Raw genomic sequence first — 12,048 nt, 5'->3', positions numbered from 1 at the left:
GAGTGCAGGGAGGGGAGAATGCTTCTCACAAGGGAAGTTGTAGGAACCATATGAGGAACTTACATTTACTTGTGGCTCTGTTACCTGGCCCACCAACCCCATAGGAAATTAAGCACAATGCTACTCAAAGCAAGCCTAACACATTATCTTTAGCTTACAGGAAACCACAGAGAGGAAGGAGAAGATGGATTTGACACATGGTCAAAAACAGTTAAAACCAGCTGAAGGCAACATGATAGTCTGACTTGACCTGACACAGAACCTACAGCTCGTCATACACTCAGTGTAATGCATTATCATGCTACATAATACACCTACCCACAGCTATGACAAGAAATTCTAGACCAAATAAGGGATGAAAAGGGGTGGCACCGCATTCCCAGAAAATCCTGCCCTGTTCCCCCCATATTCCTACGAATATTCCCTCCCCTTCACGATCTTGACCCCTTATAACAGCTGCTTAATCCCCCTAGAGCTAAAAAGCTGATTTGTGAAATTGTTCCCATTTTTCTATTCTTCGGCCATTGAATAAAGCTTGTGCTATAGAATGCTCAGCTTCAGTTTTGTTTCAACTCTACCAACCGAACAGGAAAGACCCCTCCAAGGAAGAGCTGGGGGTTGTGGGTTCCAGTCCCACCCATGGACTCTTCCTTGGGTCCCCTCTGATTGTGGGACAGTGGAGAGAGGCTAAATGGGTAACAGAATTGGCACTGGATCATGGGTTCAAGTCCCACCAGAGAGAAACTGGTAACAACTCTGCTGGTCGTCATCTAGGGGGTGTACTCTCAAGAGAGGCTAGTGTCATTTCAAGGCCCCCGCAGGCCACCTGGCCACACAAAATGGATGCCAAGGCAGCAATGCTATGGAGTAGTTTACCGAAACTCCCAACAAACTCTTAGAAGAAAATATAGGAGTAAATCTTCATGACTGTGGGTTAGCCAATGCTTGCTTTTCTTTAGTTTTTATTTTTACTGAGGTAACACTGGTTTATAACGTTGTATAGATTTCACGTGCACATGAGAATTCGACATCTGTATACACTATAGCATGCTCACCACCACAAGTGTAGTTTCCATCCATCATCATATAACTGTCCCCCCCCTTACTCAACCTAAGAAAAATATAAATAAATTGGACTTCATCAGAATTAAAAACTTGTGAGCTTGAAAGGATACCATCAAGAAGGTCATGCCACAGAATGGAAGAAAATATTTGCAAACCATACATCTGATAAGGGGATTGTATCCACAATTTAGGAAGAACTCTTACAACTCAACAAGAAGAAGATAAGTAGCCCAATTTAAAAAAGGACAAAGGATTGAATAGACACTTCTCCAAAGAAGATATACAAACATCCAACAAGCACAGCGAAAAAGATTCTTGACATCAGTCATTCGGGAAATGGAATTCAAAACCACGGTGCAAAGCACCCTCCCCAAGGATGGCTACTGTCAAAAAGTCAGATAAGAACCAGCACTGAAGATGACGTGGAGTGACTGGATCTCTCATAGACTGCTGGTGGGAATGTAAAACAGTGCAGCTGTTTTGGAAAACCGTTGGGCAGTTCCGGAAAATGCTAAACATGAAGTTACTGTATGATCCAGCCATTCCGTCCCTAGGTATGTACCCAACACATGATAACATGCGTCCACACAAAAACTTACACGTCGATTTTCCTAGCAGCATGACTCCTAGCAGCCCCAAAAGCAGAAGCAATCCAAACGTCCGTCCCACTCCTGATGGAGAAATAAAATGTGAACTATCCACACAATGGAATATTATTGCTCCATAAGAATGAATAAAACGGTGATAAAACATTGATAGATCTTGAGAACACTCTATTAAGGGAAAGGAGCCAGTTACAAAAGACAACATACTGTCTGATTTCATTGATATGAAATCTCCACAAGAGGCAAATCCATAGAGACAGAGAGATCAGTGGCGGCCAGGGGATGGGCGAGGGGGAATGGGAAGCGACTGCTAATGGATACAGACTTTCCTTTCGCGGTGAGGAAAACGTTGTGAAATTAGATCCCAGTCACGGCTGCACAATTCTGTGGATGTACTAAAACTCACTCAAGTGCACATTTTCAGTTGGTGAGTATTACGTTATGGGAATAAAGTTATCATCAAAATAAAGCACCAAACTGTTTCCAAGAATTCCAGGGGCAGGAAAGGCTGAGCGCCAGAGAAGAACCTGGTCAACGGAGGAACAGAGGAAGAAGTCGGGGGACCAGTGCTTCCTCCAAGCTGGCCCCTTGTTCATTTCCTGATTGAGGCAGGGAAATGCGAAACAGAACCAACCAGTCACTTATGTCTAAGGGCTCTAAATGGAGCTGGGAAGCCATGAAGGAAGTGGGTCTTATGCACGTCCTCGTGGGGTAGAACAGGAACCTTTGAAGTCAGTAACGCTGGAAGAAACCTGCAGCTCATCCCAGAGTCAGACGTTGGCCTTCCTCTGGCTAGCCTTATCAATTATTTTTAGCCAAGATTAGCTTTCTGCTGCGAACCCCCAATGAACCTTCTTTGTAATGCAAACCTCCCTCTGTGCCTTTCAAAGCCCCTGACTTGTACTCCCTAGCGGGACAGTATTTGGGTTTCTACCTGAATCTCTGCTCCCTGAATTGCAATTCTTTGAGCCCAAAATAAACTCCTCTGCCTCTCATTTTCCTTCTTTATTTTTCAGGTTAATCGCGCCAGTGGTGTGTCTGAGTCCTGCCCAGCACTTAGATTTCTGTTTTGACTGGAGCCAGAATACCAGCAACAGCTGCAAAGTGAATATGTGCCTGATTTTTTTTCGATTTGTTCTCTCTTCTACACTGGCCTGAAAGCTGACTGTAAACGACCCCTATGCACAGCGCGGCCAAGACTTGCTTAAAATCACCGCGGAGTTTCCAGCAAGACACAGCCCTGCTAGTGTCTCTGGGGCGTGTCTCCTACACTCCTTAAAAAACGTTGTTACTGATCCCACCTCTGAGCACCGCCCTACACAGAGGCTGACCTGTACTGTAACCATCACATTTACACACACATTTAAACACGCGAACATGTACAGGCCAGGACCGCGCCAGGCCTCCCCGGCCGCTCCGAGGGCCGAGCGCGCTCCCGCTCGGGCTCACCGAGCATCCCAGTGGGGCTTCTCGGGGTCCCCTTCTACAAGAACGGGGAAACTGCGGGCTCAGGAACTCGAGCCACACGGGAGGAGGGCTCGGGCGGGCCCCCACCGCCGGCTGACCCGAGGCTCCGCTCTCCCTCGGAGCTCCCGCCCTCCGGCCGCTCGCCGCGCGGTAACCGAGCCCCGCCGCGGGGCGCGGAGGCGGCAGGAGGGCGCGGCCGGCCTGGCTCCCCGCCGTTCCAGCCCGGGCGCGCGGGGAGCCGAGACGGCGCCGGCGGAGGTTCCAGAGGCCGCCAGGATGCGGGGCGGTCCCGCCACTCACCTGTGGGGTCCGCAGCGTCGCTTGCCTCAAGGGTGGAGTCCGCCGTTCGAGTTCTGGGCGCAGAAACTTCGGCAACAAAGTGCGCCAGGCGTCTCGCCCCGTGGCCCGACAGGAAACGCGCCGCGGCCTCCGCGGTCCACGCCCTCAAAAGGCGCATGCGCACAGCGAAGGCCGGCCGGGTGTCTGGATGCCTCCTCTGACTACGCGTGCGCAGTGGGGGCAGTTGCGCCCCTTAGACCCGGGCGCACGCGCTGTATCCGCAGAAAGGACTGCGCCTTCCTGATTTGGGCCGTCGAGGCGCGCCCTCTCGTGGGGAACCGCCGCAGAGCAATTACACAGAGTGTGTTGACTGCCCTTCCTCCCACGGGCATTTATTGAGCGCCCACTGGATGCCAGGCACTGCGCTGGGTGCTGCTACCTCAGGACAACTGCAGCCGGCAGCCCAGCAGGGAAGCCGTGATCGCCAAGGAGCGGGTCTCAGCGGTCGGCCACGTTTTCCCCTAGCGCGCGTACACGTCTGCGGACCGAGGGACCGAGGGGAGACGGCGCCGGGCCTGCCCTCCGGGTTCGGGCTGCTGGGAAAAGGAACCGTAGGAGGGGCCGCTAGAGGTCGCTGTGTGCGCGCCCGTGTGGCGGGGCTAGGGGACCGGGCTAGGGCTGGGGACAGGGGACGGGCACAGGGGCCTGGCGGGGAGCGCACTTCATCGCGGCCGCGCAGATGGCTGCTCCGGGCGCCGGACCGGGGCCGGGGGCGTCACCGGGGCTGGAGGCGGCCCTGCAGAAGCTCGCACTGCGGCGGAAGAAGGTGCTGAGCGCCGAGGAGATGGAGCTGTACGAGGTGGCGCAGGCGGCGGGCGGCGCCATGGACCCCGATGTGTTCAAGTTAGCGGGCGCGGGCCGGGCTGCGCGCTGTGCGACCCCCAACCCTCCTGCTCTCCCCCCCACCGCCCTTGTCGGACCCCTTGAGGCCCAGGGTAGAGTCGGGGTCTTGAGGGAGGCGGCCACGCCTGCCCGCTCTGGCCGAGCAGCCTGGCCCGGGCGAGGAGGCTCCTTGCGCAGCGCGTCTGTCTCTCCAGGATCCTGCTGGACCTGCTGAAGCTGAACGTGGTGCCCCTCGCCGTCTTCCAGATGCTCAAGTCCACGTGCGCCGGGCAGAGGCTGCCGAGCGAGTCCCAGGCCCCCGCGGCCGTGTCACTCCCCACATCCAGCGCACCTGAGACGAGAGGTCAGAGGTGGGCCCGGTGCTCCCTGCTCCTGTGGTCCCGGAGGCGAGGTGGCGGGGATGGGGCGGATAGCGGGGCGGCAGCGCCCAGCCCAGCGTCGGCTTGGCCCTCAGTGGCCAGGCCTTTCTGCTGGTCTTCTCCCAGGACCCTCTGGGCCAGCCATGGGCTCGCCCCTGGGGCTCCGGTCTCCAGGTTCGGCTTGGCTGCCGCCCTTGAAAGAGCACCTGCAGATCGGGTGGCCGCAGAGCGGGTGCCCCAGGGAGGCCCAGTGGGCTAGGCCTCATCTGGAGCTTTTGCTGCCCCAGCCTCTTCTCACCTCTGGGCTCCTGCCTTCATCCCACAACATGGGAACGAGACTGCTTTCGTTCCTGTTCTCATGTTTGTACAGACTCCAGGGAAGTGCTCAGAGAGCCGGGCAGGCAGAAGCCTTCCTCCTACCCCCTCACCTGGACCCCGCTTGGCCCAGGCCTTGCTGAGGAGTCTGGCCAGCTGAGTTTCCCTTCTCAGATGCAGGTCAGGAGTCAGCCTGGCAGCCCCTGACTGCCCTAGACACTCGGGTGCAGAGGCCGGAGTGGCAGAGCGCTGGGCTCAAGTGTGAGGGACCTCATCATTCTCCAGAGTGAAGACTGGGGCATGGTGAACAGGTGCTGGTGACCAGGTGTCACCATGGAGTTCCACCTGCATCCTCCCTGTGTCCCTTCTGCTCCCAGAGGGTGTCAGAAACCCTCTGACATGCAGCCGGACCTCCTGGGCTGGCTCCTTGGCCAGAAGCACGGGGCTCTCACAGACACCCCGAGAAGGGCTGACGTTCAGGTGGAGGGCAGGCCGGGCCCATGTGATTGGGAGTGCCAGGGCCCTTGGGTTCCTGCGTCCCCTGTCCCATGAGGCCCTGGGCACTCGAGTACAGGCCTCCCCACTGACCCACGCTCTGTCTGCTCTCTCTGTGTCTCTCTCTGACCTCCAGAGGCCTCCTCTCTCTCTGCCAAGAACTGTAGCCCCCCTGCAAGGCCCTCCTTTTCCTGGGTCCCACCACCTGCGGCCTCTGCGGTTCTGCTCCACGGCCCCGCTGCCCCACACTCGCCTCTCTCTCCCGGGCCCCTGGGTCCCTCCGGTTCTCTTGCTGCCCATTCTCTCCTTTTACAGGTTGCATTTATTAGTTTATCTCTGAGGGTTGTGCTCTCATTTCCATGGAAACTGCCGTAGCCCCGCAGAAAGCCAGAGCAGCTTCGAGCTGCAAGGGCAGGACCCTGCGGGCCATCCCTGCCATCAGCTTAGAGACCAAGGACAGGATTTCATGGCTCACTTTATTAGAGACAACCCACAGTCCTTCTAGAATGGGACCAACACCCCCACCCGCAGAGGCTAACTCTACTGCATAAGACTTGGCTCTGTAGAGGTTCCCCCACCCCAGAGGAGGACAGCAGACCGAGGGGCAGGAAAGGGACAGCATGGTGTGCTCTGGAGAGCAAAGCCCTGGGCGTGAGAAACACCTTGGCCTCTGAGATGCTGTCAGCCACCTGGGTGGGCAGCCTGGAGGATGCACTGTGACTCTTCTCTGCCTGGTTCCTGAGCTGGGGTACCTTCCAGGTGTTTCCAGGGGTGTGTGAGGGAGGGCCTGAGATCCCACAGGTGCTCTGGCTTTGCCCTCCTTCACGCCCCTCCCCCCATCACCAGCCTCCAAGTTCCAGGTGCCACCTGGAGCTCGGGCCAGGGAGGAGTGGGGAAGGGCCGAGGGACAGGTCAGGGGAGGGGTGTGTGGACTAGAGGCTGGGCTGAGGAATCGATGGCTGAGTTTCCAGGGGGAGGGAGAAACCGGGAACAGAGCCCTCCTGCCTCGAGGGATGTTGGGGCTCACTTCTCAGGACTGGGTGCCAGGCTGGCTGTCAGTGGTGGGGGCACAGTGGGACTGCAAGATGGACATGTTCTTGGTCCAGAGAGGCAGATGGCTAGACAAACCGACAGTAATAGAGACAGAAGGAGGCCAGTGCAGCAGGCCTTGCTGGAGCAGTAAGGGTTAAGCAGGCCGAGGGGGGTGGGGGCCCTCTGGGCCAGCTGCAGTCTCCTTGCCCTGCAGCCCTGCAGCCCTGCAGGTGGGGTGGTGGGAGGGCACTGAGCGGGAAGGGCAGGTGGGAAGGCAGATACAGAGCGTGGATGCAGCCCATTGGTGGGAGCCTGGCCTGAGCTGGGGGTGTGGGAAGAGGGAGAGAGCGGAGGGTCAGGAGGTGGGCCATGGGTATGGCACTGGGAGCACTGGCATAGAGGGGTCGGGAGGGTCAGAGGGGGCTCTGAGGGAGGTGGGGAGGAAGCCCCGAGCATGGGGACAGGAGTGGAGCCCTGGCCTCCACAGAGTCGTTTTCTCCTCAAGTGCTCAGGCCTTGGGCCCTGCTGGGCTGGGCGGCCAGCAGCCAGGATACCAGGACACGGAGGCCCTTGGGAGATGCCTGGTGGGGGTTAGGGCAGCCTGGGGAAGGGTTTGATGGGGAGGAGGTGGAGGGGAGTGGGGCCGATGAGGGGCCATGCCAGCAATGCACTGTGGCCGAGAGGTAGAGGCCACCAGACAAGACACATTTCTGAGACTCCATGTTCACAGCATCTGTGCACAGAGACCTTTCGGCCACCTTATTAATGGCAGGATCTAGGGTGGAGAAAATAACAGTTGTCAGAGTGAGCCAGTTGTGGGGACTGTGGCAGCCTAGGAGGATGAGGGGGTTTGGGCTGTGGCCCTCACTGGCCTTAGGTTTCCCAGAGAATTGGGGTGTGGAGTTGCTCCAGGGCAAGGGCTAAAGCCCCACTCAGGGGCTTGACTCTGATTGGGTTCCTGACCCCCGGCCATCGAGGTGGCCTGTGGGGACTGCCACTGACAAGCTTGCTCATTTCTGCCTTTTCCTGCAGAAAAGGGGGAAACAGGAGACCCTGAAAGCACAGAGGGGGAATGCTTGTCCTGGGGAAGATGTGAGGTCACTGAGGAAAAATTACGTTCAGTTGAGTGTTCCCTGTTGAAGTTTAGGGAAACTATATGTTTTAAAAAGATCTCCCTCCAGGACGTGTGAGATGAGCTTGGGCGCGGAAGCCGTGAGCTCACACAGAGCTATGCTGTCTGATGCGGGAGCCACAGGCCACGGGGCTGGTGCAGTGAGACGCGCTGGGTGTGTGGGTGCCCACCACGTGCCCGGATGCCGAGGGATGGGCTCACAGAAGGGATGTCACACCTTACGGGTAATTCTTATACTGATCCCATGTTGAAATGATAATATATTGGATATTTGAGGCTAATTAAAACATATTATTTAAATTAATTTCCTGTTTCTTTTTACTTTGGCTACCAGAAAATTTAAAATTACACATGTGGCTTGCATCTCATTTCCATTGACAGCGTTGCTCCAGAACATTCACGATAACACTTCTCCCCAAAACACCAAATCAGGGCTGTGTGTACGTGCAGGGAGGGGGTCACTGAGCACGTCTACATAGGAGAACACCGTCCCAAGAAGTGGAGGCTCAGTTCAGGGTTAAAGTGCACGTGTGCATGTCCTTGGTGCACGTCGGTCTGTCATTATGTCTGTAATGTGTTCTGGAAGCACTGATTAAGCCCCTACTGTGTGCCCAGCCAGAGAGGGCAGCAGTTCTGGGTGGTGGGTGCAGACCTTCCGGTGGGCTCTGCAGGCAGATGACGGACCGCCCTGGCCACCCACTTGCCGTGGTCCCCACCCTGTCACCCGGCCTTGAAGATCTTGGGGTGGCCGCTGTGCTCCCTTGCCCAGCTGCAGAGCGCTTCTGCAGCGGGACAGTCATGTGTTCTGTCCTTTCCTCTTTTCTCCCTTATCCTCCCTGCCCCCTGTCCTTTTCCTCTCACACAACATGCATTCAGTACACCCTCAGTCAGTCACTAATATTTGCCTCTGCGGCCCCTCTGGCCCATTTCCCCACGAGGGGGCGCTCCCACCTAGAAGGAGAAAGAGCACTTTGGGGACCAGCGGGAAGGGATGGGAGCAGCAGCTCCGCTGGGCTTTTTATAAACCCTCCTTGTCAAGCAGCTCTGCTGGCAGAGCTTGCAGGGGCTGGTGAGTGGGGATGACGGGGGCCACGCCAAAGAGAAATGGCAGAGTGGGTCCACCGGCTCTGGCCGGCTCCTCAGCTTCAAGGGTCCCTGAGTCACGGATGGCTGACAGGCTGGTGTATTTTAGGGTTTTGCTTCACTAGAGCATCACAAAACACAGAGTGGTCTCAAGCTGGCCTTAGGGATGGGAGGAGCACTGACGTTGAGGACGATAAGCTGGAGTGGTTTTTACATTCAGTGATCACCGTCTGTCTTTGACCCCTAAGAGGGCCCCTCGGGAACCAGGCATGTCCCCACTGTTCCCCACCCGAGCCTGCAGTCACCTTTGGCTCAGCCCCACCCTCCATTCCCTCTGACCCTAATAACCCTTTCAGGGGGAGCTGGGGCAGGTGTGATCAGCTCCAAGATGTCCCTTGCTGGGTCCCCCTGGGAGTGTGTGGCTGAGCTGGGCTTGACAAAGCAGGTCTTTGCATTGCCAGGCCCTGCAGACCATTCTCCACCTCCCATCCTCGTGCAGGAAATGAAGAGGCCTGAGTGGGTCCCCCCGCCCCCGCTAATCCCAGGAACACGTGATTCCTGAAGGGCCCCCAAAACCGCACAGAGCTGGGTGATGGCCTGCTTTCGTTGCTAGATGGGTTCTCAGTGCCTTCTCAAAGTTACATTGGTTTCTCATGTCCAGGGTTGATGGGCCTTGTCAGATTTAAAGATGAACGTTGTTTGCTCATCTCTACTTTCCTCTCATCCTTGAGTTTCTAGAACAGCCTCGTCATTATACTGAGGGGTGAGGAAGCTCTCATGTGTGGCAGGCTGAAGACAAGTTGGCTTCACAGTCAGGCCCACGCCTGGGACCCGCCACTGGGTGGGGGTCAGCTGTGCCTGGCGGTACTCCCGAGTCCTCAGGAAAGGCCCCTCGTGGAGAGTTCGTGGGCACCTCAGCACCCAGGGTTAGGCCAGAGGCCACAGAAGCCCTAATTCTGCCTGGCCAGGCCTGGGGCGGGGCTGTGGCCTCAGGAGGGCACTAACATGTTGGGAGACACTGCAGAGTGGTGGGGCCCACGCTCTTGTAGGAGACGACGGGGTCCTTGCAATGGGACCAGAATATTGGCATTTGCACCAAAGGAAATGGGGGTGATGGTTCTCTCTGTCTTTTGTGAGTCACCTTGGCCCAGCTTCACCCACGACACACGCTCCTGTCTGCTCCCCCTTGGTCCTGGGTAACCTGTTATCACACCTTTGTCACATCAAGTGTATGCGAGCACTTGAGTGTGAAGCCCACGGGGAAAACCAAAACCCTCAGAGTTCCAAGCATGGCACCACTGTAACCCTCCCCACCCACCGGGCAGTAAAGACCCCTGCTCACTGAGGAAGAACTTTCCAGAAATTCTCTTAAGAAGGTCTGTCCTATCCCTGCGGGCATCCTGGGGAGAATTCAGTTGTCAGTATTGGCATGAAAGTGAATTTGATTTCCTTCTGGAGGCGCCAGGTTCTGCAGAGTCTCAAATGCAGACGCCTCCGCTTGCTCAAGGTGACAAACGGTGACAGTGAAGTGACCTAACAGGCCCCTGAGACCCTTCCTTGAGTCTTTCCTCCAAGAACTCACAATACCCCATTGCAGGCTCTTGGACTGAGAACCGGGATGGAGGCTGGGGTCACGCGGGGTACCCGTACCCTGATCAGAGCCTGCAGGGCAGACCCTGCCAGGCCGGAGCAGAGGAGAATCCTGGCTGGGGCAGGCCCAATGGGGAGGGACTGGGACCCAGCAGGCGAGCCTATTCCCGGGCACGTTTGTCCTCATGGAGTCCGCTCAGTCTCGCTGATGCTGTCAACCCCCTGAGCCCAGGGCAGCTACTCCTTTAATCCAGCTCTGGTCCCGGCGTGGCTGGAGATCTTCCCAGCTGTCTTCACAGAGAATAAAGTCAGCAAGGGATAAATCAAGGAGGGTCTGGACCCACGGGCTCCGTCTGTGGAACCTCTCTCTGAGCGTGACGACCTAGTGCTCAGGGCAGGCTCTGGAGGTCGAGCCTCGGCAGGAGCCAGGAACGACTCTGGGAACAGGAAGCTTGACCACTGAATGTTTGCAGAATACTGAGGGAGGGCACGAAATGTAAGAAAGAGCTTTCCAGATCAAATCTAAGAGCCTGACTTCTGTGCTCGATGACTGCTGTGTTTCCTGATAGGTTCAGATGCAGGCCACAGGCTGTCTAGAGGGGAGAGTGCCTGGGGGCAGGGCCACTGGCAGTCACGGCCAGCTGGGTAGGCTTTCCAGGGCACGAGTCAACAGGCTGAGCTTCCCTTCCCCGAAATTGACCACTAGAACTTTCCCCATCACTCCTGACATTGCCCCTGTCCTAGGAGGGCCTCCTGCACTCTGCCGAGGACTCCTCTTGGAGGACTCAGGACTCAGGGCTGACATAGGGTCCCTGGCTGAAAGGACCATGACAGAAACGCACTCAACGTAAACGTCGCTCAGAGAACACAAACAGTAGGTGTGCTGCGACTGTGGAGCTTGCCCTGGTTCCTGACCGTGGTGTTCTCCGTCTGCTCAGGGAGAAACAAAGGCAGCAGTGCTCTCGGTGGAGGCCCAGCACTGGCAGAACGCGGCAGCCGGGAAGGGTCCAGCCACAGGATGCCCCGCCAGCCCAGTGCTACCAGGCTGCCCAAGGGGGGCGCACCGGGGAAGAGCCCCACTAGGGGCAGCACCTGAGATGGGCAGAGACTCCTGCCGCCCTACTGTGGGCTCCCCAGCCCCCTCACAGAGTCTCTGTGTGGTTTCCTCCAGCTGGTAATAAACCTTTCGGAAAAGCTGAGAGTCTGTTCAAGACGTTCTCTATCACCTGTTGAATATGGTAAGGCACAAAGATGTAGAATCAGTTTTGTCGCTGGTCCTGGTTATGCTACAGCTGCACTAACCAAGTGACTTAAACCAGTGGCTTCCCCCTCCAGGACCTCAGGTTTGGGTCTGAGAGAAAATATCCATATTACCAGGTCTCTTATAAATAGACATCAACACATTTTGCTTAAAGTGAAAAGTACGATGCTTTTACTGAGACCGTGGATGTGAGGACAAAGATGAACTATGTCATAACCTATGGCTTCTAACCTTCTGAGGGGCATAAATGCCGTGGAAAATCCAAAGAAAACCCTTTTCCCACAAAAATGTCCTGACCTTACACATTTGACTGACAGTTTTAGGATTTGGTGGACACCCCCTACTTGCACGGACCTCAGATTTTAAAACTCCAGCTCTAAGCTTTTATACTTTAGTCCACATGTCCCACTAATGGAGAAGCCTGAAAAATGGCAAATTCAATTGAAAAACCTAACTCAGTTT

General features: G+C 56.3%; 1 protein-coding gene and 1 pseudogene across 2 annotated transcripts; one reads left to right on the top strand and one right to left on the bottom strand.

Annotated features, from left to right (window-relative positions):
* Nucleotides 1–3,575, bottom strand: part of LOC103545189 (cationic amino acid transporter 4-like) — a 32,690-nt pseudogene extending 29,115 nt beyond the window's left edge.
* A 488-nt stretch (nt 3,576–4,063) lies between these two features.
* Nucleotides 4,064–11,524, top strand: LOC103567862 (mitotic-spindle organizing protein 2B-like). Of its 2 annotated transcripts, XM_070626994.1 has the most exons (3): nt 4,064–4,319; nt 4,514–4,662; nt 11,264–11,524. In XM_070626994.1, exons 1-3 carry the CDS (start codon nt 4,156–4,158, stop codon nt 11,419–11,421), a joined length of 471 nt encoding a protein of 156 aa, XP_070483095.1. In that variant the 5' UTR covers nt 4,064–4,155; the 3' UTR covers nt 11,422–11,524. The 2 variants fall into 2 exon arrangements, with proteins under 2 accessions (XP_070483095.1, XP_070483094.1); XM_070626993.1 differs by lacking the exon at nt 11,264–11,524 and having other exon boundaries at nt 4,083–4,319; nt 4,514–7,956.
* The last annotated feature ends 524 nt before the right edge of the window (nt 11,525–12,048 follow it).

The sequence above is a fragment of the Equus przewalskii genome, chromosome 7 (assembly GCF_037783145.1).
Source record: "Equus przewalskii isolate Varuska chromosome 7, EquPr2, whole genome shotgun sequence".
Lineage (NCBI taxonomy): Eukaryota > Metazoa > Chordata > Mammalia > Perissodactyla > Equidae > Equus > Equus przewalskii.
Note: the sequence above shows the minus strand (reverse complement) of the source record. Positions and strands in the feature narration are given on the sequence as shown.

Bases quoted from the DNA above. Each gene is read 5' to 3' on its own strand.
- LOC103567862 (XM_070626993.1), top strand. From the start codon at position 4,156: ATGGCTGCTCCGGGCGCCGGACCGGGGCCGGGGGCGTCACCGGGGCTG. The intron at 4,320-4,513 runs GTTAGCGGGCGC...CTGTCTCTCCAG, and splicing joins ATGGACCCCGATGTGTTCAA to GATCCTGCTGGACCTGCTGA.